This window comes from Lemur catta, chromosome 17 (assembly GCF_020740605.2).
Source record: "Lemur catta isolate mLemCat1 chromosome 17, mLemCat1.pri, whole genome shotgun sequence".
Lineage (NCBI taxonomy): Eukaryota > Metazoa > Chordata > Mammalia > Primates > Lemuridae > Lemur > Lemur catta.
The window spans coordinates 6,421,433-6,445,780 of record NC_059144.1 but is presented as its reverse complement, the minus strand read 5'-3'; the positions used below and the strand labels follow the sequence as shown (position 1 = coordinate 6,445,780).

Genomic DNA, 24,348 nt, shown 5'->3' with positions numbered 1-24,348 from the left:
GTCTTAGAAGAATCTAACAAAAATGTCATTGACAGAGGAAGGAGAGATTTGCCTATAAAGGGAAACAATCTGAGGCGCACACCTCGGTTGTTCCCTAAGCCTCTTATTTCACTGGTATTTTGGCTTTCAAATATTGCTGCTGAAGAGATATCCTGTGGCCGTCCTGACCTGCACACTCCTCATCACTTTCTGAAACCAGCCCCTGCATCCCTATAGGCCCAGCTAGACTACTAGTTCCCTAAGAGGTTTCCCAGAGTTTCCCCATTCTCTGCGCCCTGGGCCAATGTGGCAATTCATTTCAAATCTGGTTTTACGTTTGGGGGGACAGTGAGGCTCAGGAGTGAGAGGACACAAGAAGCGGGAAGGCAAGGCACAGAGGTGAGAAGGGAGCATTCCCAGCAGACCACTTCCAGGGTGGGATTCGGAAGAACAGTGTGTGAACAGAGGCTAGGGGTCATGGGAAAGGTTCTGGATCATGCAAGTGACAGAGGCCATCAGAATAAGAGGACTAATAACAGCTGAAATTTATAGGCTGCATCTATGCACAAGGCACTGTGCTTTCTAAACACCATTTCACACACTCCTCATATCACCCAGTAAGGAGGCAGGTACTATTACAATCACCATCTTACACACAAGGCAGGTAAAGATGACCAAGAATTAAGTAACGTGCCAAAGTCCACAACTAGTAAACATCAGGGCCTGGACTTAACCCAGGGTATTCTGACACCAGAACCCACACTCTTATTAAATAAATACTACGTTAATGCTAGAATCAGATGTATTAATGCTATAAACAAGATGGAACACTGAGATGTTTTCCAGGTTTCCCAAATTTAGTATGTCCAGAAAGGAACCCTTGCTGCCACCTTCCTCCAGCAACCCTGGCCCCCCATTTAGTTTCTCAAGGCAAACCCTGCAGTCATCCAGTGTGCTCTCACTTGCTTTAAGTGCCACAGGGCAGGGCTTTGTCTACTTTGTACCTAGCTAAGATACTGCACAAAGCAGATACTTATATTTATTGAAGGAATAAATGCCTTGGGGTAAGAGTGGGTGGTTGACAATGACCCTGCCACTAAGAAAAGAAGAGCTGGTATAGAGCAGCAGCCATTCCTGACTGGGAGAGGTCAGCAAGGCCAGAATCCAGGGATTCCTAAAGCTTTGAGGGTAAAAGAGAAACAACTCAGGCCAAAGGATCTAGCTGGTCACTATGGAAGGTGATGCTGAAAATCCAAGTGAGGGAAAGAAGAAAAAAATAGGTGTTAAGGGTAGTTTTTGAAATGCTGGATGTGAGATACCCAGGAAGCAAGGTCCACAGGCAGCTGGAAAACTCAGGATCAAGAACTAGGGTGAAGGCAGAGATTTCAGAATTCATGAAAATTTGGAGCGGTAGATAAAAGAGAATGAAGGAGTCAGAAATGAAGCTAGGAGAACCTAGGGACACCAGTATTTCAAGAAGGAAGATGCAGTGAACAGCTGCAATGCACAGGTGGGAGGACTAAAAGGCAGCCAATAAGCTTGGTCACAGGAAGTGGGAGACTGGTGACCAAGGCACGTGCAAGCAGGAGCAAAGGAGTTGCACCCCAAGCCCAATGTGCTGAGGATCAGGCTGGGTGGCCTAGAGGAAGCTGCACTGAACAGGTGCCTAAAGCAACAGGACAAGTTAGTGAAGAAACAATCTGGGTGGGTGGGGCTAGGCAGAAGGGAAGAGACAAGCCCTGCGTGGAGGGGTGAAAGAGAGGACAGCAAAGGGGGCAAGCCTCATACAGCACCCCAAAGGCAGGGCAATCAACAGTTTTAGGATGGAGATGACATGTTGAGATCTGCATTTAGAGAGACTGTGTTACCTGTGTGCTGTGAGGACAGATGGGAGACTGAACAAGTCAGAATGTATTAACAGACCAGGGAGGAGACTCCAAGGAACTCAGGTGAGAAGAAAGCTGTGTGGCTTGGAGGTAGAGGCAAGAGTGCAGGGGAGAGAAGAGACTAGATGGGGTTTTCTGTGCTCTTATACACTTATTGGTCTACATAATCATCATCATCTTGTTAGAGGTTTATTTTTTCAATAAAGCTATTAGGGACACTTCAGATGTCAATCTCCCACCCAAGCTCTAGGAGGAGTGTGACATATATAATCATACGTGCATGTGAGTATATATATTAATATATATGGCACATATGTATATGATGCTCCTCCACTTACAATGAGGCTACATTCCCATAAACCCATTGTGTAAGGTAAAAAAAAAAAATCCTAAATTGAACCACCATCTGTCTATGTATACAAGTGTGTACAACACATATACAGGAGTCTGATAATGGCTGGAAACCGATCATCAGGCAGGAAACAGGAAGAGTGTTAAACTGGAAGCGATTCTCTCACCTTCTCTCACACCAGGAAATTCCCATGGGCAAAGACGGAGACAGCAGAAATGGGTCGTGGGAGGGGGCACACAAGAAACAGAAGGAAGCCGCAACTCTGCAGCACATCCCCAGGGAGATGTTCTGATGAGAAGTTCTTCTGTGTAGCGCAGCCCCACAGCAGGTACGAAGAGCCCTCAAACCACCTGACAGCAGAGTCTGATACAATTACTCACTGAAAATAAGAGACCCAGCTCCCCCGACTCCCATTCTGGTTCTACACACAATCACCAAGCAATCTTGACCCTAATATGGCTCCTTGTGCATTTTCCTACAGACAGGATGTGCAGGGACATCAGGTCACTCACCCTGTGTGGCAACTATAAAACAGTTCTCACTATAAACTCATAAACGGCTATTCTGATGCAAGGGTGTTAGTCTTCTGTCAGTTAGATCAGCCAGCCAGGGTAGACTCTTATGGTGGCAGGGTAATAGCAGAGAGAAGCCTAAATCCTACAGAATTTCATCAAGGCAATGCCAATGTATCAGTGACTGACTGGGCACTGGCTGGCACCAACTGCCTAGGTTGCATATTCCCCTTTAAGCCATAAACATATAATCATTCCCATGTTATTTTAATTATTTCCCTAAATGAAATTTCAAAAGTAGAATTAAAAAATGTGTGTTAAAGAGTAAGAATATTTTAAAGACTGTGGTATACTATCCAATTACTTTTATAAAAAATGTCAAAAATTTCCAAGGCAGAGCTGGGTGTGGTAGCTTGTGCCTGTAGTCCCAGCTACTCAGGAGGCTGAAGCGGGAGGATCACTTAGGGCAGGAATTCAAGATCAGCCTGGACAATATAGCAAGACCCCATCTTAAAAAAAAAAAAAACCCACACTGAACAAAACAAACAAAAAAACCCCCCAAGGCTGACAATAATTTCCAATGCCCTATACAACCTGCCCTCCAGAAACTGGGCACGAACCCTGAAAGCTGCCATTAGCTTTCACATCAGAGCTTCATAAACGGATCTTTATGCCACTGCCTTGAGAAAAACACGAGCCTCGTGCTTGTTATACAAATAAGGGTGCATGGTAAGTAGTCAGCACGTATGTGGCTGGCCGTTTTAAGCCCTGTAGCCTTGCACAAATACTTGACCTCTGTGCCTCAGTGTCCATATCTTTAATGTGAGAAAAATATCTCTCACCCTGTAGCTATTCTCTAGAACAGTGGCCACTGAATGAAAGCACCCAGTATGGTTCCTACCACCCTGAAGGCAATGGCATCAGCTGATTAATTCAGTAACTACTTACAGGTGCCTAGTCTGGGTCAGGCACTTTTCCAGGGGCCAGAAATAGAGTGGTAAACAACAACAAAAAACCCACTCATGGAGCTTATATTCTAACTGGAAAGATGACCAATAAATTAAGTAATAAATATGTATTATACCAGAAGGGCCAAAAACATACATCTTACAAGTGTTAGTGCTACTAAATAAGAGCAATGCAAACCTTCACCCCCAGGAGAACTAGAACAAATGTTTCTGGTTCTCAGCAAGGCTCTTTTCATTTCCAGAAAAGATTTGGCAGGATGTAGCTAATCATGACTGCTTAGACTTAGAGGAGGACTCAGAGGAGGCCGAAGAAAGCCAGCACAGAGGCAATGTAAGTTACTTATTTCTAAAGAAGCCTCAGGGGCCTTGAACATTGGTCCCCCCCTGGGGTTTCTGCAGGGACTAGATGAAAGAATCTGGTCAAGCAGAAAGCAGCAGACTATGCTTAGAGAAGCAATGAGGCATGTTTAGATGCTGAGTAGATGTGACTAGGCCTTCCACAAGTTTATCGTCTAACCAGGATCTAACACAATTACCCATGGTGGTGGTGGTGGTGGTGGTGGTGATGAAGCCACCACCCGCAATTAGGCGACAGCTGAAATCCCTGGGGGCCTTCGGCCTTCATATTTTTCAGCTGAGGTGGCCTGCGATTTGGGGCTGATACAAACAAGGTAATTCCTGGGGCCAGGAAAAAGGAAGGAAATGAAGGAAACCTAAGGAACCACTCCTCCAGAGGTTAAGACAGCAGAGGCCAATGGGCAAATCTACCTAGAGGCCATCAACAACCTGCCACCCTTCCCGCAAAGACACAGTCAGCACAGGAGGCAGGCATGCTGGGCTGCTGCAACATTGATGGCCATCGAACATGAAGCCTGCCAGAGAAGACCAGCTGGGAAGCTTAGCTGCTTCTACTGTATCCTGAACCCAGGGCCAGTTGGGATGGGAGTGGTGGTCAGATGTTTACAGATCTGATTCTTTGATCCATACCAGCAGAGAGCAGCTGAGCAGTGCTCCACAATGGGAACTCCCCCAAGCGTACACCAGACGGGGTGCTGATCTCAAATAGCAGTGCCCCTGGGCTCCTCAGCACAGGCATTCCCTCCACCCTTAGTCAGATGCATCTGTGGGCTGGCTCATGAACTGACACATGCAGTCGCCAAAGGGCTAGCCACACCCAATTCTCTAGGGACCTTCATTTTGGCAGTGGGATCCAGCACCAGGCCCATGAGCTGCAGCAGAAGCCCTAATCCAGACACTCTGGCTCAACACTTTACCTAGAAAGCAAACTAAGAAGTGGATGGCTATGGCTTCCAGGGAAGATAAAGCTTCACAAACACCTACAACAAGAGGAGTGCTCTAACAGGAAGGGGAGGGAGCAAAAGGAAGAACATTAGGTGGGTCTGTGGAGATTAAAAGCTTCACAAGGCCTGCACAATGGCGGTGGCTCATGCCTGTCATCCTAGCACTTTGGGAGGCAGAGGCAGGAGGACTGTTGGAGGCCAGGAGTTTGAGAACAGCCTGAGCAAGAGTGAGATCCCATCTCTACAAAAAATGGAAAAATTAGCCAGGCATGGTGGCGCACACTTGTAGTCCCATCTACTGCAGAGGCTGAGACAGGAAGATCGTTTGAGCCCAGGAGTTTGAGGTTGCAGTGAGCTATGATGATGCCACTGCACTCTAGCTGGGCGGCACAGTGAGACCCTATCTCAAAAATAAATAAATCACCAGGCTCCAAAAGATCCAAGATTATGGCACATGCTCCCAAATGATCACAACCATTGCCTTCAGAGCATGGCCCAAAGTCTTCACTTCATGTAGCCAACCCCCTCTCCCAACTCACCCCTCCACCTTTCCAGCTTCATTTGTAGTTACGGACATATGTGCTCCTTAAAAAAAAAAAAAAAAAATCATCTCACAATGCAAAAACCCACAGGGTTTATGAGGAAAAAATGGAATTAGGGGCACAGCATTCAAAGCCTTTGTCAGTGACTCACACAAAAGAAGCTAAGGAAAATGGCAGTATGGTTCTACACATGTTAAGCGGTTAAGAAATACAAATAACTGTGGTACTTTACCTTGAAAAAGGACCTAAAGCTTACTGGTGGAACTGGGGCTCCTAAGGTTTGCAGCTTGTGAATTATTGAGAAGTGGGGGGAGGAGCGTGAATGTTCTGACATTGGATGTGTAGGGGTGTGGCTCACACACAAGAAGTCAACTGAGGTAGGTGGTAGATGACTGAGGTATATACAGTGCACATGGCTTGGTTCTGCTGGGTTCAAATTTGTATTCACCTAATATTTTCCACAGATGAAATTGTGCACAATCTAAAAATTCCCATTATGTTCAAGTTGTTCCCTAATATATCAATCTCATTAGAACAAATTCATGCTTCAAAACCAGGATTTGCAGCAGAACTGTGCTATACTGCAGGTACCCAGGATGCGAGTCACCCATTCTAGGTTCTTTCCTACCATAGTGCCATAATTTGATACACAGTCAAGGGTCCTGTGATTTCCACCCTACTTTGGAATTCTACTTTGGGAAATTTCTGCTCATCTTTCAAAGCCCACCTCAAAGGATATTTCCATTTCTCTCACTCCTCCAAGTCCTGATTTAACCATTTCTTTGTACTCCCCTAACATGATAAACATTTAACCTTAAATTATTTATCATGGCATCCTCTCCCCTTAGCACAGCACTTGGGACAATCATGCAAAGAAGCAAGGATTTTTTTCCATTGAAATTAAATTATCAAGGTAATCAGTTGTTTGAAAGAGATAGCAGGTGTTTTTGAGAAAGAAAAAGAATTTCAGAGATAGGGGAAATAGAGCCTTTACATTGCAAGTAAAAACAGTCACCAAAAGGAAACAAAGGGAGACTTAAAAAACAGATGATCAGGCCTGGCGTGGTGGCTCACGCCTGTAATCCTGGCACTCTGGGAGGCCGAGGCGGGTGGATCACTCGAGGTCAGGAGTTCGAGACCAGCCTGAGTGAGACCCCCTCTCTACTAAAAAAATAGAAAGAAATTATCTGGCCAACTAAAATATATATAGAAAAAAAAATTAGCTGGGCATGGTGGCGCATGCCTGTAGTCCCAGCTGTTTGGGAGGCTGAGGCAGTAGGATCGCTTAAGCCCAGGAGTTTGAGGTTGCTGTGAGCTAGGCTGATGCCAGGGCACTCGCTCTAGCCCGGGCAACAAAGCGAGACTCTGTCTCAAAAAAAAAAACCAAAAAAACCCCCCCCGATGATCAGAGCCCACTCCTGCAGTCCCAGCTACTCCAGAGGCTGAGGCAGGAGGATTGCTTGAGCCCAGGAGTTCAAAGCTGCAGTGCATGCTGATTGTGCCTGTGAAGAGCCACTGCACTCCAGCCTGGGCAACACAGTGAGACTCTGTCTCTTGGGGAAAACAATGACAGATCATCAGCGTGGGAGAACAGGAGAGAACATCTCTACCTGAAGCATTTTCAACTTACAAGTAGGAGGCCAAAATAAACACTGGAAGATGTCAAGAAGGTGCTTAGAAAGGAAGCACATCTTAGTATAGGTTACAAAGAATACTGCCACAGCAAGCAGATTTTAGCAACAGTTGGGCTAAAGAGGTAAGGTGCAGCAGACAGAGAAATGCCTAGGCCCTAAGGCCACTTTCCCTCTCTGAGGGGAAAGGGAGAAACTCAGGAACAATTAAGTTTCTTCAGAATATTTATAATCAGACACCTATTGGGTAAAGATAATGATAATATCTTTGACTTTTCAGTTTTATTTTTACTATTTGAAGCTGCTATAAACATTGGTCATATGCTTTCCAACCACTGAAAAAGGTGAATGACGTAGCAAAGCCCAACAAAAGGAACAAATTCATAGTTAGCTAGGTAGGGGTTAAAACGCTAGCTCTGCTAATTGTGAGACCTTTGGAAAAAGTGACCCTGCTCTCCTTGTGCCTCAGGACAAGTAATATGGGGCTAACCACAACTACTTGGCAGGTGGTTCTATAAGAGACAGTAGTAAGTAGGGACTCATTCAACAGTAGATATATCATAAACCAAGGGTGACTTCTATAGACAACTGAGTCACATTCCTAATACGAGAGAAGATAGAACCCCCAAATAAAAAGTTGTCATTTAGCAGACATTCTTTAATCTTAAATGTGTGTACGTCAAATAAATCTACACAGCAAATCAATTTATTCAGCTATCAATACATTCTGCAACTAATGTACCTTAGTGGGTGCACCAAGAAACCATGTAGTTTCAAAATAACACTCCAGGAAAACTATACAGTCACAATTTCTCTTTTGCTCAGCAAGGTACTGATAATACTCATTTTGAAAAGTTTCCAGGCCTCTCCCACCCTTCAAATGAGTGTGGTATATTCAATAAACTTGCCAATTCTTATTTAAGCCTGGAAAAAAACACTTCCAAATGAAATTACAGATGCCTGCAATAGCATCCTCCCTTTTATGCTTATATCTCATTTTTCTTGAACTCCCACCTCAGGGTATAGCAGTATCTGTGCTCTGGGTCTTCCTCCTCAGAGAGGAAACTCAAAACACCTTGCTTTATAATTCCCCAAATCCTGCTGAGAAACAAGATATTTAGAAAAGACAGGTTATGAGTACATATGTGAATGATTAATATATCTTAACAATAAAGAACAAACCATGTAATATTCTACACAAGCCACCATTATACAGAAGACTCCTTCAAAGATTACTAATTTGTGAATCAGTGAAACATGTAGATAAATCATTTCAAAAGGAGATCTTGATGCTATGGTTTGAATGTCCTCTCCAAAACTCAGTTTGAAATTGAATGTCACTGTAGCAGTGTTGAGAGGTGCAATCTTTAAGAGGCAATCAGGGCTGGGTGCAGTGCCTCACACCTGTAATCCCAGCACTTTGGGAAGCCAAGGTGGGAGGATCACTTGAGGTCAGGAGTTCAAGACCAACCTGGCAATACAGCGAGATTCTCATCCTTACAAAATTTTTTTAAAAAATTAGCTGACCATGGTAGTGCACACCTATAGTCCCAGCTACTCAGGAGGCTGGAGTGAGGGGATCACCTGAGCCCAGGCATTCAAGGTTGCAGTGAGCTATGATGGAGCCACTGACTCCAGCCTGGGCAACAGAGAGAGACCCTGTCTCTAAAAAAAAAAAAAAAAAAAAAAGGTAATTAATTAAAGAAATTTAAAAAAAACAGGAGGTGACTGAGTCATAAGGGCTCTGCCCTCATGAATTAATTAATACCACTATCTTGGGAGTTTGGCCTCCTTTTTCCTTTGTCTCACCTCTCTCAATGTGATGCTCCACTGAACAAAGGCTCTCACCAGATGTGGCCACTGAATCTTGGACTTCCCAGCCTCCAGAACCATGAACCAAATAAACTTATTTTCTTTATAAATTGCTCAGTCTGTGGTAGTCTGTTATAGCAACAGAAAATGGACTAAGATACCAGTAACACATAAACACAAAAAGCCATTTTTATATAGCACATCAATTACTTTGTTCATTGATTATTCATCAAGCAGCACCCCAAATCTTTTTCAGAAATTTGTATGGCTACAAACTATCATCCATGGGCTTTCCCAATAGCCAGTAAGTAAATTGCCAGTGAAGAACTGCTACAACTGGTGATTTCTGACATCAAGTTCTGTTCCCACAGTCACTACTCCAGTCTCAGTTACCCTTCTCTCTCTTCCTAACTGGGTCCCCTGGTCACTAGTCTTGTCTACCTTTCTTTCTTTCTGGAGACAGAGTCTTGATCTGTAACCCTGGCTAGAATGCAGTGGCATCATCATAGCTCACCACAAAACTCCTGGGTTCAAGTGATCCTCCTGCCTCAGCCTTCTGAGTAGCTAGCTATGACTACAGGCACAAGCCACCATGCCCGGCTAATTTTTTCTATTTTTAGTAGAGATGGAGTCTCGCTCTTGCTCAGGCTGGTCTCCCAACTCCTGAGCTCAAGCGATCTGCCCACCTCAGCCTCCCATAGTGCTAGGATTACAGGTGTGAGCCACCGCGCCCGTCCTTGTCTAACCTTTCTAATCCATTCTTGTCATAGCACAGAGATTTTTCTAAAACACAAGTCTGTGTTACTTCCCGGCTTAAAATTTACTTTAGTGTTTCACACTTGGCCTTAAGATAAATTCTGAACTCCTTAACATGAGGGCACACCAAAGACCTCTTGTTATCTGGTTCCTGCTTACTTTTCCAGTCCCATCTCTTGCCATACTTCCTGCACAATTGACACAGGCATACTCAGAGATTATAAAGTATGCAATAGCATTATGTCTAAAAAACAATGTACATATTTTAATTACAAATGCTTTATTGCTAAAAAATGCTAATGATCATCTGAGCCTTCAGCAAGGTGTAATCTTTTTGCTAGTGGAGGGTCCTGCCTTGATGTTGATGCCTGCTTACTGATCAGCGTGGTGGTTACTGAAGGCTGGGTGGCTGTGGCAATTTCTTTTTTTTTTTAAGGCAGAGTCTCGCTCTGTTGCCCGGGCTAGAGTGTCGTGGCGTTAGCTTAGCTCACAGCAACCGCAAACTCCTGGGCTCAAGCAATCCTTCTGCCTCAGCCTCCTGAGTAGCTGGGACTACAGGCATGTGCCACCATGCCTGGCTAATTTTTTGCAATTTCCTAAAATAAGATAATGAAGTTATTGATATCAATTGACGGCTTTCCTTTCATGAAAGATTTCTCTGTAGCACATGACTCTGTTTGACAGCATTTTACCCACAGAACTTCTTTCAAAATTGAAGTCAATCTTCTCAAACCCTGCCGCTGCTTTATGAACTAAGTTTATATACTATTCTAAATCCTTTGTTGTCATTGTAACAATGTTCACAGCATCTTCACTAGGAGTAGATTCCATCTCAAGAAATTACTTTGGGCCAGGCGCCGTGGCTCATGCCTGTAATCCCAGCACTCTGGGAGGCCGAGGCAGGAGGATCACTCGAGGTCAGGAGTTCGAGACCAGCCTGAGCGAGAGCGAGACCCTGTCTCTACTAAAAATACAAAGAAATTAGCTGGAAAACTAAAAATAAATAGAAAAAATTAGCCAGGCATGGTGGCGCATGCCTGTAGTCCCAGCTACTCAGGAGGCTGAGACAGAAGGATCACCTGAGCCCAGGAGTTTGAGGTTCCTGTGAGCTACGCTGATGCCACGGCACTCTAGCTCCAGCAACAGAGTGAGACTGTCTTAAAAAAAAAAAAAAGAAGAAGAAGAAGAAGAAGAAATTACTTTGCTTATCCGTAAGCATCTTCTCTGTTCAGGTTTACATCATGAGATTGCAGCAATTAAGTCACATCTTCGGGCTCCACCTCTAATTCTAGTTCTCTTGCTACATCTACAGTCACTTCCTTCTCTGAAGTCTTGAACCTCTCAAAGTCATGCATGAGGCCTAAAATCTACTTCCAAACTCCTGTTCATGATATTTTGACCTCTTCCCATGATTTATGAATGCCCCTAATGGCATCTAGGATGTGAATCATTCCCAGGTTTTCAATTTACATTGTCCAGATCCATCAGAAGAATCACTATACATGACAGGTATAACCTTACAAAACATCCCTCCTAAGATTTGAAAATCAAAATTACTCCTTGATCTACAGGCTGTAAAACAGATGTTAATAGGCATGAAAATATTAATTTTATTGTACACCTCCATCAGAGTTCTTAGGTGACTAGGTGCACTGCCAATGAACAGTATATCTTCTGAACGGAATCTTTTTTTCTGAGCAGTAGGTCTCAGCAGTGGGCTTCAGATATTCAGTAAACCACCGTTTTAAAATTGGGAGATGAAATATTTTACGTATCCAAAGATCTTGCTAGGAGGAGACTTGAAATGTGAACCATATTAACCATTTAATGAAGCTTAGGTAGAAAAGTGTACTTGAGTTTTTCATTTGAAATTAAAGTATAGTAGTTTATAATGCAAATTCATATAAAAAGTTGCAAAATGTTTTGTGCTTACGAAGAATAATTTTTAAATTATCTTATATTATCTTTAACGTTTGAGTTACAATAAACATTGCTGACCAGATCAGGAAAAGCTGATTAAAAAAAAAAAAAAATTCAGTCAGTCATACTGTAAACAGATGTGCTGCCATCCAGGCTTTGTTGTTCCATTACAAACCACAGACAGAGTCGATTTAGCAAAATTGTTAAGGACCCTAGGATCTTCAGAATGGTAAATGAGCACTGGCTTCAACTTAAAGTCAGTTGCATTACCCTCTCTCTAACAAGAGAGTCAGCCTGTCCTTTGAAGCTTTGAAGGCAGGCATTGACTCCTCTCTAGCTATAAAAGTCCTAGATGGCATCTTCTTCCCATATAAGGCTGTTTCATCTACATTGAAAACTGGCTGTTTAGTGTAGCACCTTCATCAATGATCTTAGCTAGATCTTTTGCATAACTTGCTGCAGCTTCTAAATCAGCACTTGCTGCTTCACCTTGCACTTCTGTTATGGAAACAGCTTCTTTCCTTAAACCTTAAGAAGTAATCTCTGCGAGCTTCAAACTTTTCTTCTGTAATTTTTTTACCTGAGCCGTCAAAGAATTAAAGAGAATTAAGGCCTTGCTCTGGATTAGGCTTTGGCTTAAGGCAATGTCCTGGCTGGTTTGCTTGGTCAGCAATAAGGCTGTTTCTCTTTCTTATGTATTCACTGGAGTAACACTTTTAATTTTCTTAAAGAACTTTTCTTTTGCATTAATAACTTGGCTAACTGGCGCAAGCAGCCTAGCTTTCAGCCTATCTGGTGCAAGCGGCCTAGCTTTCAGCCTATCTCAACTTTGGACATGCCTTCCTCACTAAGTGTAATCATTTCTTGCTTTTGATTTAAAGTAAGAGATGAACTTGAACACTTAGAGGTTACCGTAGGGTTATTAAATGGCAGAATTTCAGTATTATTGTGTTTCAAGGAATAGAAAGGCCTGAGGAGAAGACAACTAGAAATGCCTGGTCAGCTGGAACAGTCCGAACACACATTTATCGATTAAGGTCACCATCTTACGTGGGCACAGTTCCTGGAACCCTATAACAATTAAAATAGTAACGTCAAAGATCACTGATCACAAGCCACAACAGATATAAAAAAAATCAAAAAGTTCAAAATTTTGTGAATCTCCAAAATATGACACAGAAACACTAAGTATGCACATGCTGTTGGAAAAATGGCACTGACAAACTTGCTCCATGCAGCATCACCACAAACCTTCAACTTGTAAAAAACGCACTGTCCATCAAGTGCAATAAAACGAGGTATGCCTGTGTTTTGATTGCCAGCATTATCTCTCATTCCCTCCACCCTCACTCAGTTCCAGGAAGGCCAGCACCATAACAATTCCCCCTCCCCCAACAGTCTCTCAGGCTACAGTGCAGTGGAGTCATCATAGTTCACTGCAACCTCAAATTCCTGGGCTCAAGTGATCCTCCTGCCTCAGCCTCCCACACCTAGCTAATTTTATCTATTTTTAGTAGAGATGGGGTCTCACGCTTGCTCAGGCTGGTCTCGAACTCCTGAGCTCAAAGGATCCTCCTGTCTCAGCCTCCCAGAGTGCTAGGATAACAGGCCTGGCCACCATAATTTTGTTTACTGCTATATTCCAAGCAGAAAGTTTGGCATACAGAGATCTCAAAAATATGCTGACCTAGAATATTAACACCACATTGTTAAAAAGGGCAAAAAAACTTACTCATTTTCTGTATAAAGCATAGATATACACACATTATGTAAAAATATATAAATTTACATGTGGCATCAAAATTTCGTGGAAAAGAATGACTAGGAAAACAATGTGTAAAAAGCTCCTCACAAGGCGTTAATAAACACTGTATTAGAACATTTCTGAATCAGAGTTGGAGGCTCAAGTTCAGGTAATACAAAAGCCAGTAATACATCTTTCCCACTCGATTGTTCCCATTTCACCTCAAACTCTAGGTAAAACTGAACCCAGTGTCTCCCTGTCCACTAAAAAGCAAATCACCAGGAAAAACAAAAAAAGATTCTCTTCAACATCTCTGTCTTTCATTGCCGTTTGTCCCAGATTTCCGGTCACTGAAGTTAGAGGCCTAATCCTGCAGTCAGGAACTAGACTCGGTCTGCCACCTACTAGCTGTCTGTGTGACCTTCAGTGGACCACCTCACCTTTCTGGGCTTCAGTTTCCCCAACCAACTGGGCAGCCTAAGTTGAATGCAAGGCTCCAGAGCTGAGACTCTAGGTCTGGCTCAGGAACTTGGTGCAGCAGGAGAACAGAGATTAAGATTGTAACCATCCATGGACACCAAGCATGAGACAAAAGCTCAAAACCCTACAAAAACAGCTTGCGCAAGCTCTATCCTTTTCCCTCCTCCCTCGATGAATCAAGAGGTGGAAAAGTGGTGTTCGACAGGTATTGTGTTTCGCGTCTTGGAAATCTAATTTTTGAACACCACAGGCGCGCTAAGGAGGTGAAGGGCCCGAGAGGTAGAGTTAGGCCGCAGGTCGCTGTCACACATTTCACTAACGACCGGCCGAGAAGCACTCCCGGAAGCTGAGGCCCTACTCCCTACTAAGTTCTAGATCTCGAGCTCGGCGCTCCCAGGGTTAGGCCACCATCCATCCTCAGCCCCATCCCAGACGAGAAAAGGTTCCGCCACGCGGCCCAGACGCCCCGGCAGACTCGCAAGCTCCACGATGGTGGGGCGGCAGCGGGAGCACACAAGGGAGGCATCGTCAGCGGAGAAGAAAAACCTTGCCCACGTTTTCCACCGAACGGCCCTCCCGGACTCTCCAAGTGACCTTGGGCGCGTCCCTGCCCCTCCCTGAGCCTCAGTTTCCTTTCCTAGGTTACGGACTATGCCACACAAGCCGCGGCCCGCAAGAGTGAGCCGAGAACCAGATTAAGACCTCCCAATTTTTGTTGCCCGCGCCAAGCTGGGCTCGGTGCACCCGCGCGGACGGCGGTGCGGAGCGGGCAGAGTGGCCCGAGGTCCTGAGGAGGCCCGGCTGGGCTACGGGGCCTCAGCTGGGTCGAGCCGCGCAAGGCGGCCCCCTAAGCGGCGGCGCCAAGGCCTCTGCAGGCCGCGAAACCGCCTGAACCCCGCATCTGCCCGGGCCCGGACTTGCCGCACCCTTTCCGAGAAACCCGGCCTTACTTATAGCTGGTGTGGTCCGCGGGCGCCGCAACCAACGCACTTTAAAGAGGAAGCACCTTTCCAAGCCGCTGAGGAGAATCCCTCAAGCAAGACGCCGCCGCCTCAACAGCAACCCACTTCCGCTCTGGGAGCCTCAGCACTGCCTCCCGCGCGTCCCCATTGGCTGCCACTTCCCCTACTTCCGCGGTCTGGCCGTTAGGGAGGCATATTTTTCAATTCTATTGGACAAGAAAACCATCTATTACCACTTTGAAACGCGCCTCTTTCCGGCCCCGCCCACGCTCGCTCGCTTTCTGGAGCTCCCGCTTTCCCGCGAGAGGCGCTACCGGTGCGCTTGGCCCGCGAGGCCTCTCGGGAGTTGTGGTCTGAGGACTGACCGAGCGCCCGGTCAGCGGTGGCCGCTGGCCGTCCAGAGGTCGCCGGCGTCTATCCGCTTGTGGTCTCCGTAGCCCAGCGAGCTTCGAGCCTGCCCATTCCTAGGTCACGACCCCGCATACCGGCCGCTGTACCCCTGGCCGGACGCAGCGGGTTAAAGGTGCGGAGCTGGACGTTAGCCCAGGCCAGCCATTCCGCGCCCCTCTTCGGGACCCCGTTTCCTCGCCTGTGAACAAGGCCTTTGTGAGGAACGTGCCCAGGGCTCGGGGGTCTCGTGACTGCCGTCTGGAAACCAGGCTTGGCCCCCTTTCAGCACCCCCTTGGTGCCAGGCCCTGGACGGAGCGTGTCGGTCTCATTCCTGAGAGGGCCTGGTCCTGAGACTCTTCTGGGACCTGATGGTGGAGACGGAAGGGGAAGCACAGCCTGTCCCCTCAGCGGAAGCCCAGAGGACCCTAAACCAGGATGCCTGGAAGGTCTCCCCGAGGAAGAGACCTCGGAGCTGAGAAGGAAATAGGAGGGAGTTCAGAGCCTGGGGAGGGGGAGCAGGCAGACCGGCTGCCCAGCACCCTATTTCCCGGCTGGCTCTTTCTGGGGTAGTATGATTCTCTCTCAAAGAGCCAATGCAGGGAGAGGAAGACAGGGGTCCCAAGTATCAAGGCCCTTGGGTCCTGAGGGATTTCAGTTAGCTGTTGCTTTGGTCTTTTGTTTTGTTTTGTTTTTTTAGTTGTTGCTCAACATCTTTTTTTTTAAATTTCAGGATATTATGATGGTACGGACATTTTGGTTACATTTTATGTCTTTGCCTCACCCAGGCGAGGATTGGAGGCATGCCCTTCCCCTCTACAATGCTCACCAAATCCATCAGTTGTGAGTTTACCCCCCAACCCCCTAATCCCTGGAGAATATTACTACCGTGTGAGCCACCATAGTGTTGATCAGTCAGTGCCAATTTGATGGCCAGTACATGTGGAGTCTATTCCTCCGATCTTGGGATACCTCACTTCGGATAATGGGCTCAAGCTCTATCCAGGAAAATATAAGAGGTGCTAGGTCACTGTCGTTTCTTGTAATTAAGTAATATTCCATTGTATACAAATGCCAAATTTTAATAATCCACTCATGAATCGACGGGCACTTGGGTTGTTTCCACATCCTTGCAATAGTGAATTGTGCTACCATAAACATTTGGGTGCAGATGTCTTTATTATAGAATGTCTTTTGCTCTTTTGGGTAGATGCCTAATAGTGCTATTGCTGGATCGAATGGTATTTCTATTTTTAGCTCTTTGAGGTATCTCCAAATTCTTTTCCACAAGGGTTGAACTAATTTGCAGTCCCAAGCTGTTGCTTTGGAACAAACCACCCTAAATCTCAATATTTTGAACAGCCATTAATGTTGCTCATGAATCTACAAGTCAGTGGGGAATGGAGAAGGTTCTGCTCCTGGCTGTCCTCACATTTTGGGGTCTGATGGTTGTAAGGTGGGCTAGGATGGCCTCTGGGACAACTGGCTCTCCTGCACATGGTGTCTCATCCCAGCAGGCCACCGTGGTTATGTTCACACAGGGCCTGGGCAGGGTTCCAAGAGAACAAATAGGAGCTCTAAGGTCACTTGGGACCCAGACTCACAACCAGCACATGGCCACTTCTGCTGCACCCTATTGGTCGAAGAAAGTCGCTAAGCCAGACTAGATTCAAAGGCCTCTTGAATCAAAAGTCACAAGGGGTGAGGATACAGGGAGACATTTTGCCATCAATCTATTGCACGATGCCTACCCTCAGGCCATAACTTTAGGGAATGGTCTTATGCCTGCTCCCACTCAGGTTTGTATGGAGGAGAGGCCCCAGGTACTCTCAAGCTAGTTCTGAGCAGCTGCTCAGTCCAGGGAGGTGGGACAGAGGAGGGGACCTTGTTGACTGCTAACAAGCATTGTTGCCAATAGCACCACCATCAGTTAGGCCGGTCTAATAGGTGAAGGGTAATTCTCCCTCTTACCCCAGTAATTGCTTCAGGCAAATATGCAGACGTTCTCCAACTATGGGAACTGGCTTAGCACAAATATGTTCAATTCAGACCAGTGAAACTGGGCAGATGTTCCATGTTCCTGAGGCTGGAGCTGCTACCAGCCTGGAGATAGAGCTCCTAGATCAGGCACATCCTGAAGTCCACCCTACTTTTGGAGTGCCAGTTATGGGAATTAATAAATCTCCTTTTGAAACCCCCAGAGCTCCTGATGGACTCTCTAGACCAGTCATCATCAACGCATTACCTTGATGTCAAATGAAATGGGTTTGAATTACACAACACAGAATGTAATGTTTTTCTTTAAATGAAATTTAATCTGCCCCCAGCTCTATTTTGACAGAGAGATGGGAATCCCTTTCCTTATCAATCAACCTGGATTGTAAGAAAGTCCTGGGGTTTTGATACAATGCAGAGCATTGGGGTAGGACTCTGGCCCTTTAATCTGTTCTTATCAATGCTGAGAGATGCCCACCTTCCTGAGCTGAATGTACCCTGGGGCCCAGCCTCCCTATCTGAGTTGCCACCTCTTCTGCAGGCCCAAGGAGAATATGAGCGAGGGCAATCTTTCTCCTGGACACCTGTCCATCTTGCAGTTTCCAGCCCCTCCATTACTGCTCCCTACTCCATGGACTCTCCCGTTTTCTCTACTTCCTGGGAGCTGCAGCATAATGTGCCTTCATCTTGAGGCTATGTTTCACAAGCAGGCATTCACTCCGGAAGCCTGTCCTCAGGGTGGAGCTTTCTCCAGTCCAGTGCAACACGAATCTATCCTGGTCCCCGCCCTGGGTGAGCTCCTGCCCCCGGTGGCCCCAACCTTGTTGGGTCCCGCCTCCTTCAGTGATGCTGGAGAAAGGGGAGCGGGCAGGGTGCTCTAAAGTAACCCAGATTTAGCTCTGTGTTTTGGCTCTTTGGGCAGGTCACTTCGCCTGTTGGGGCGCCAGTGGCCTCTTAAGCAGAAGGGGGCAGGCTAGTCCTACGTCCCCGGAGATCGTGAAAAGGATCCCTGAGGCTCGGGAAGAGCCAGTCCAGAGATGGTGCTAAAGAATGCTGGCTACGTCCCCAGCCAAACGCACAGGCACAATCGCATACCCAGTCTTGGGCGTTCCCCAGGTGAAGCCACCGGGCTCTGGGCTGAGGGTGGGGATTGCAGGTTTCCACGTGCGGGGGGGTGGGGTTCCGGGAGCTCCGGAGGGGGCGGGGTCGCCAGGAATGCCTTGCGCCTGGCCACAGGAAAGGGCTAGGATCTGGGCCAGGGTGCCAGATTTGGCACATCAAGATGCACACGCCCAATTATATTTGAATTCCAGACAAGGAGCGGATACCTCTTTAGCATAAGTTTGTCCCACGCAATAACTGGGCGTCATGCCTTTTATCCGGCAACCCTGCTCTGGGCAGGTGGGGACAGCGGAGAGGTGAGGCGTGCCGCAGAGGTGCAGGGCGGGGTCCTGGGGCCGAGGGCGCGCGGCCAAGGAAGAGGAGGCGCACCCGGCGGGCCGCGCGCTTTCTTCGGCCCAGCTCAGGCAGCCTCCAGGCGGCGCGCGGGCCCGCGGGCTGAGCCTCCCTGCTGCCGAGCCCGCAGGTTGTGCTCCCGGCTCTGCTCCACCTCCAGCCAGCGCCGCGCCTCCAGCTGCACCTGCGGGCGGGGGCGGCGTCAGAGCGGGTGAGAACACCGTGCCCCGCCCTTCGCCGCGCCCGGACCCCCACCCCCGGCTCGCGTCTCTGCACCCCCAGGCCTCCCCGCAGCCGCCCCAAGCTGCCCCCCGGCCGCCCCCGCCCACCGGCTCACCCGGGGCTTGGGGCGCGCGGGCCGCGGCGCGGACACGTGTAGCAGGGCCGCCTGCCTGCGGCGCTCGGCAGCCCTCTCCGCGATCCTGCGCCGCAGCTCCAGCACGCGCTCGTCCTGGGAGGACGCGCCGGGGGCCGACGCGAGTGCATTCTTTTTCTCCCACCTGGCAGGTGACAGTGCGGGGGTTAGGAGCCCAGCCAGCGGGCGTCCAAAGCCAGTCCCAGGACCGGACACGGGCCCAGGAGACACCGGGCTGCTGGGCTGTGCAGCTGGAGAAGTTCACCAGAATGATTTAGGTGCAGGGATCGGGGGCGGGGGCGGAGGGGGGCACCCAGGCCGCGGGAGTACTCCCTGTAGCGTGGTGCTCCCTGTAAGGATCACTGTGTAGGGGGTTGGGTGGGGGTCCTGCCAGTGCCTCTAGCCTTTTGCTCTTTCTACTTAACATTTTTTAAAGAAAGTATTACATGTCTACTAACTATATTTATAATTGGGGTAAAAATGTGAAAGACCCCTTTTATCTCACACTCCCCTTGCCTCTTGCCTAGAGGTAACCACTGCTAATACTGTGATGTCTTTGCAAATATTTCCATACATAGGCCATATTCCTTCTGATTATATAATACATATTGTTCCTGCTGGCTTTGATGTAAGTGCACTTCATAGTATTGGGGCCTTTGCATGTGCTTTGCATGTGCTGTTCCCTGTTGTTCTCTGTCTCCATGGCTCTTGGCTGACTGTCCAGGTCACCCACCCACTAAAACTCTCCTGGTGAATTAGTGCCATTGAATCTGGCTGCATGCATGAGGGGGCTCCAGGATCTTTGTTAGCTGGAGTTGGGCCGTTGGAGGCACCCAAAGACCAACTGGACTGCATCTGGGATCTGCCAGGCCAAGGTCAGCAGCTGGGAAGTAATGAGGTCTTCTGGGTGTGTGCTGCCTTGGGGACCTGCTGGGTGGCCAGCTAGCCCTCCCTGAACAGCCCAGCAGCAGCTGTACTGTGGCTCCTCTGAATTGCAGCAGTCACTCAGAGGACCAGTGAATTAGTCCTTCCTTCTGTCAACCCCATCATCCACTCCACCCCAGTCCTACTCAGGCACTTTTTCTGGAGCCCTGAACCAGGCTCTGCTACCACAGGTCTGGGTACCACATCCCCTGGGGCAGCTAGGCCTTCCTAGGGGATCAGGCTAGGGCTCAAAGCCCAGTCTGATGGGGCTGAGGAGGGGAAGGAGACCTGCCTACCCATCCCATGCCTGACCAGGCTGCCACAGGACAGCCATATGGAGCTGGACAAAGTCACCACAGTGTTCCCCAAACAAACAAAAAGGTATGTATGTGAGAGTGTGCATTGTGTGTGACCCTAACTAGATCCTGGCTTAAGAAGAAAATAAAAGTTATAGCAAACAGTCTTTAAAAAGTTTTGGCAGTCTTTGGATGTCCCAAGAAATTTGAATAAGGACAGGATATTTAGATGATGGTGGTAATTTTTGTTAAATTTTCTAGTTGTGTCATGGTGCTTTATGTAGGACAATCTTTTTTTTTAGAAGATGCATGCTGAGGTGTTTTGGAGTGAAGAGTCTGATGCTTGCAACTACTTCCAAATGGTTCTGCTGTCAGATAAATAGCTAGCTAGCTAGAGGAAGCACATAGGGCAAAAAGTCCTACCCATGACCTACGTGCAAAATGACTGCTTCTGGGTCACAGCCATCTAAGCCATGGGTACATGATTTTTTTTTACCATTTCTATATGCCCCAAAATAATCTAATAAAATAATAGGGGTGGGGCAGTTATTGGTATGAAACTGCTTGGGCAGGAGGGTGGTGGGTTGTGGCAAGGAGACCCACCAGGAGGGTGCAAAGGCATGCTTCTTGCCCACCTGGAGGCTTCCTCCCTGGGTCTCCAGTGCCAGTACCAACCTCAAGGCTGCGGATCTCCCCATGGCTGCGCGGCACAGTGAAATCTGCTCCACCGTATTCTGCAGCTCCTGGCTCTTGGTGCGCTTGCCTTGAATGATTTGATCCCGCTTTTCCTCCTCCTCACGCTGCTGGGTCTCTTTGAGCAGGGCCAGCCGCTCTCGCAGCTCGACAACAGACATCTCCCCTTCTAGGCCATACCCAGGGATCTGTGGGGTGGCAGGGAGGCCCCACACTGGGAGCTGTGCCAGGCCCAGGTGGGGAGCACAAGTGCCCCTCCCCTGCTCCACAGGCCTACCCCCTTGCCAGGAGGCTTCCTTCCTCTGCATCAATACTGCCTGTACGGAGTGCCCTCCTTCCAGCTTCTCCAGCCTGGACCCTGCTCTACAGTGCTATATGTGGAGTGTGCCCTGCAGGCCCCTCTGCTGTGGCAGGTCCCAGATGGAGCTCACCACCATCTTCCCAGCCAGGACCGCTGGGGCCTGGGGCCGAATGCTCATCTGATTCCCCACACCCCTTGGGGTCAGGCCAGCCCCTGCAGCAGGCTCCCGAGGCCCTCCCAGTCCTGGCCCTCACTGTGCCTTTTCACATAGGCTTCCAGGAGGCCTCCGCCTCCTGCTCCGTCCACCCCTGGGCCCTTGAACACCTGTGCTCTCCCTACTCAGCCCTTCCCACCTCGAGCCTGGGAAGTCCCTGGGCCTCCCCAACATGCAGCTCCCAAGTGGCCTCCTGGAGCCTACCTTGCCACCCCCAGGGCCCAGGCCCCTCCCCCAGGGGTTGCAGAGGACCCGCTGAGTGTCTGCCCCACTGGTGGGACTGTGAACTCGTGGGGCCAGATCTAGGCCTGCAACACGGGGAGTGCCGAGTCCATGGCTGATGATGAGTGGCCAGGTGGATTTTGGTGAGGCAAGACCTGCCTTTGGCCTCGGTGGGAATTCTGGACATGCCCTGCCATGGATCCTCACCTGGGTCAGGTCCACGAGCTTGCCTTTGCGTGTGGGCCGTGTCTCCAGTGCACGCAGCTGGGAGATGAGTTCACAGCGCTGCCTCTGCTCCTCCCTGGCAGCCTCTGTGCTGCGCTGCAGCAGCTCCCGGCTCTCCTCCATCACCTCCTGGGCTTGGGGGCCCAGTGCATGCTGAGGGGGCCAGCGAGCAGCCCGGCAGGTGCTCGGCAGGGACACACCTCCCCGGGAGCTGCTCAGTCAGGCCTTTGACCTCAGCGCGGCCACCTGGGAGAACTTGCCCAACCCTGGCCCTCCCTCGAGGGGCACCCAGACATCACTGACCACAGCAGCTCCCTTAGGGCAGGCCGCCAGCCCAGCACCTGAGCAGGAAGAGCAGAGCTGGGCAGGGCTTCGTGGTGCCTGGCTCCCCACCGTACCTATCTGCCGTCGGCCCTTCACAAGCTTCGCCTGGGCCAACTTGACGTTCTTCTGCAACTCCATTGCCTGCTCCACCTGCTCCTTCAAGGACCTGTCCTCCTGGAGGCGCCTCTTGGCACACTGCAACATCAGCTTGGCTGTCTGCTGGGACAGTGGACCCCCCACGGTGAGAGCTTGGGCCTCCTGTCCCTCAGCCCCACCCCAGTCCAGGGAGCAGCATGAGGTCTGAGGGCAGACCCAGGCCCCGGCCCTGAAACACCTGGAACCTGGGGCCAAGCCCATTAGTCCCCTCGAGGTTGGGCTTGCTGGCGGATTTGTAGCTCACATCCTTCCTCCTTCTTCCCAAAGTGCCCCTTGGGGGGGCACAAATCTCTGTCATTTTAAGCCACCAGTTTGTGGCACTTTGTTATGGCAGCCTAGGAATCTCATGCACGTGATAATGTAAGATGTTCACAACAGAGGGCACTGGGTGGGGAGGATATGGGAACTCTGTACTATCTTTGCAGCTTTTCTGTGAACTTTAAAACTGTCCTAAAATAAAAAGTTTATTTAAAAAATTACTTTTGAAACTTTGTAATAAGTAGGAGAAATGCTTGTGTGGAAATATGAGGTGAAAAAAAGTGGGCTACCAGAATATACCAGGAGCCTCATCTCAAGTAAGTAAACAACAAGCAAAGAAAGAAAGATGCCTGGGCCAGGAGGCCCCGTCCTGCACCACTGGCCCTGTGCCCCATGCTGTTGGGGACAGGATCACAAAGGGCCCAGGCATGGAGGCAGTGAGGAACTGGGAGTGAGGAGAAGAGACCAGAAAGTATCTCTCAGCTCCTTGGAAGTGCATGTGGAACCAGGCAGGCAGCACAGGCCCATGCAGAAGGCACCAGCTTGGAGTAAGATACACAGAATTTAAGTTCTGCCCCTGTGCACCTGACCAGTTCTGCCTTTGTGACCCCAGACAAGTCACGGGCCTCCCTGGGTTTCAGTTTCTTTGCTGGGAAAATGAAGCCGGTCACACCCACTCAGCTGCACTGGGCACAGGGCCCAGCACAGGCATCAGAGTCAGCAGAGAGACGGGAGCAGGCCAGGGAAAAAGAAGGAAAAAGGGTGCCCAGGCCGAGAGCAGGGGCGGGCACAGGTGCTGGGGAAGTGATGAGCTGGTGGTCATCTGGTCAGGCTGCAGTGAGGTTAGGGCCACCAGGGTGGTAAGAGGTAGAGCAGCTGGCCGGTCAGAGTCCAGGGTCCGATGCCTGGCTCTGTCTATCCTGGCATAACCTTGGACCCACCATGCCGCCCGAGTCACTCAGGGGCTAGAGGCAGCCTAATGCATCCGTGGGTCCTGCGGTGGACGTCCACCCAGGTTCCCACCTCTCCTCATTCTGCCACTGCAGAGCACTACATGCACGAGGGTTGCTCGCCATGCTTACACCAGGCCAGAGCTGTTAGTCATCCTCATGGGGACACCTTCAAAACGGAAATGAACACAGAGCACACTGAACAGCGTTTATGTGCCCTGAGCCAACTGGGAAAATGCTGCAAGTGTTGCTCAGCTAAATCTGACTGAGTACTTGGTAAAATGTACTCAAAGAATGGTCCCCTAGGACAACCAGATGTGACCTGCTGTTACCCAGGGGATTTAGTGAGACCTACTCTCACATGGCTGTCTGAGCTGGCGACCCCTCAGCTATTCTAGATTAATTTCATGGTGGTGATGGATTAAAAACAAGTAATTATATGATCTTTATTTGTTTTAGTCAACATATCTAGTTATTTGTATGGCTCATCAAGTTATATTAAAAGGGGGATAAAATTATTTAAATGAAGAAAATATATTCAAATTGTTTAAGACAATGTTAGAATTAACTTAAATATATCAATGTTACACTCATGATTCTAAAATATATCCTTTCCCAGCCCTGTTGCTAGAGTATCTTAATATTGGTTACTGTGGGAAAAAACAAAAGCGCCAGACACGGAAATCAATACTTGTTTTCATGAGGCACAGAGGCTCCTTGGTGGATAACTGAGTCTGTGTCTGACAC

General features: G+C 48.6%; 1 protein-coding gene and 1 long non-coding RNA gene across 5 annotated transcripts in view; one reads left to right on the top strand and one right to left on the bottom strand.

Moving 5' to 3' along the window:
• The window catches only part of CFAP99 (cilia and flagella associated protein 99), a 59,793-nt gene that overhangs the window by 2,852 nt on the left and 32,593 nt on the right, over positions 1-24,348 (bottom strand). For 2 of the 3 annotated variants that reach the window (XM_045528194.1, XM_045528192.1), the window contains exons 12-16: positions 22,312-22,453; positions 21,896-22,047; positions 20,934-21,139; positions 19,021-19,183; positions 18,557-18,867 (exon numbers count right to left, since the gene is read on the bottom strand). In XM_045528194.1, the coding sequence (XP_045384150.1) occupies positions 18,751-18,867; positions 19,021-19,183; positions 20,934-21,139; positions 21,896-22,047; positions 22,312-22,453 (780 nt within the window). In that variant the 3' untranslated portion in view covers positions 18,557-18,750. Of the gene's footprint in view, positions 1-17,532; positions 18,868-19,020; positions 19,184-20,933; positions 21,140-21,895; positions 22,048-22,311; positions 22,454-24,348 lie in introns of those variants that run through there. The other variant, XM_045528195.1, reaches the window with a different exon arrangement.
• LOC123622105 lies at positions 18,809-22,863 on the top strand. 2 transcript variants are annotated; one of them, XR_006729416.1, is made up of 4 exons: positions 18,809-18,894; positions 19,191-19,316; positions 19,798-20,735; positions 20,921-22,863. It is a non-coding gene; the product is annotated as an uncharacterized LOC123622105 (long non-coding RNA). The 2 variants fall into 2 exon arrangements; XR_006729415.1 differs by lacking the exons at positions 18,809-18,894; positions 19,191-19,316 and having other exon boundaries at positions 19,379-20,343; positions 20,561-20,735.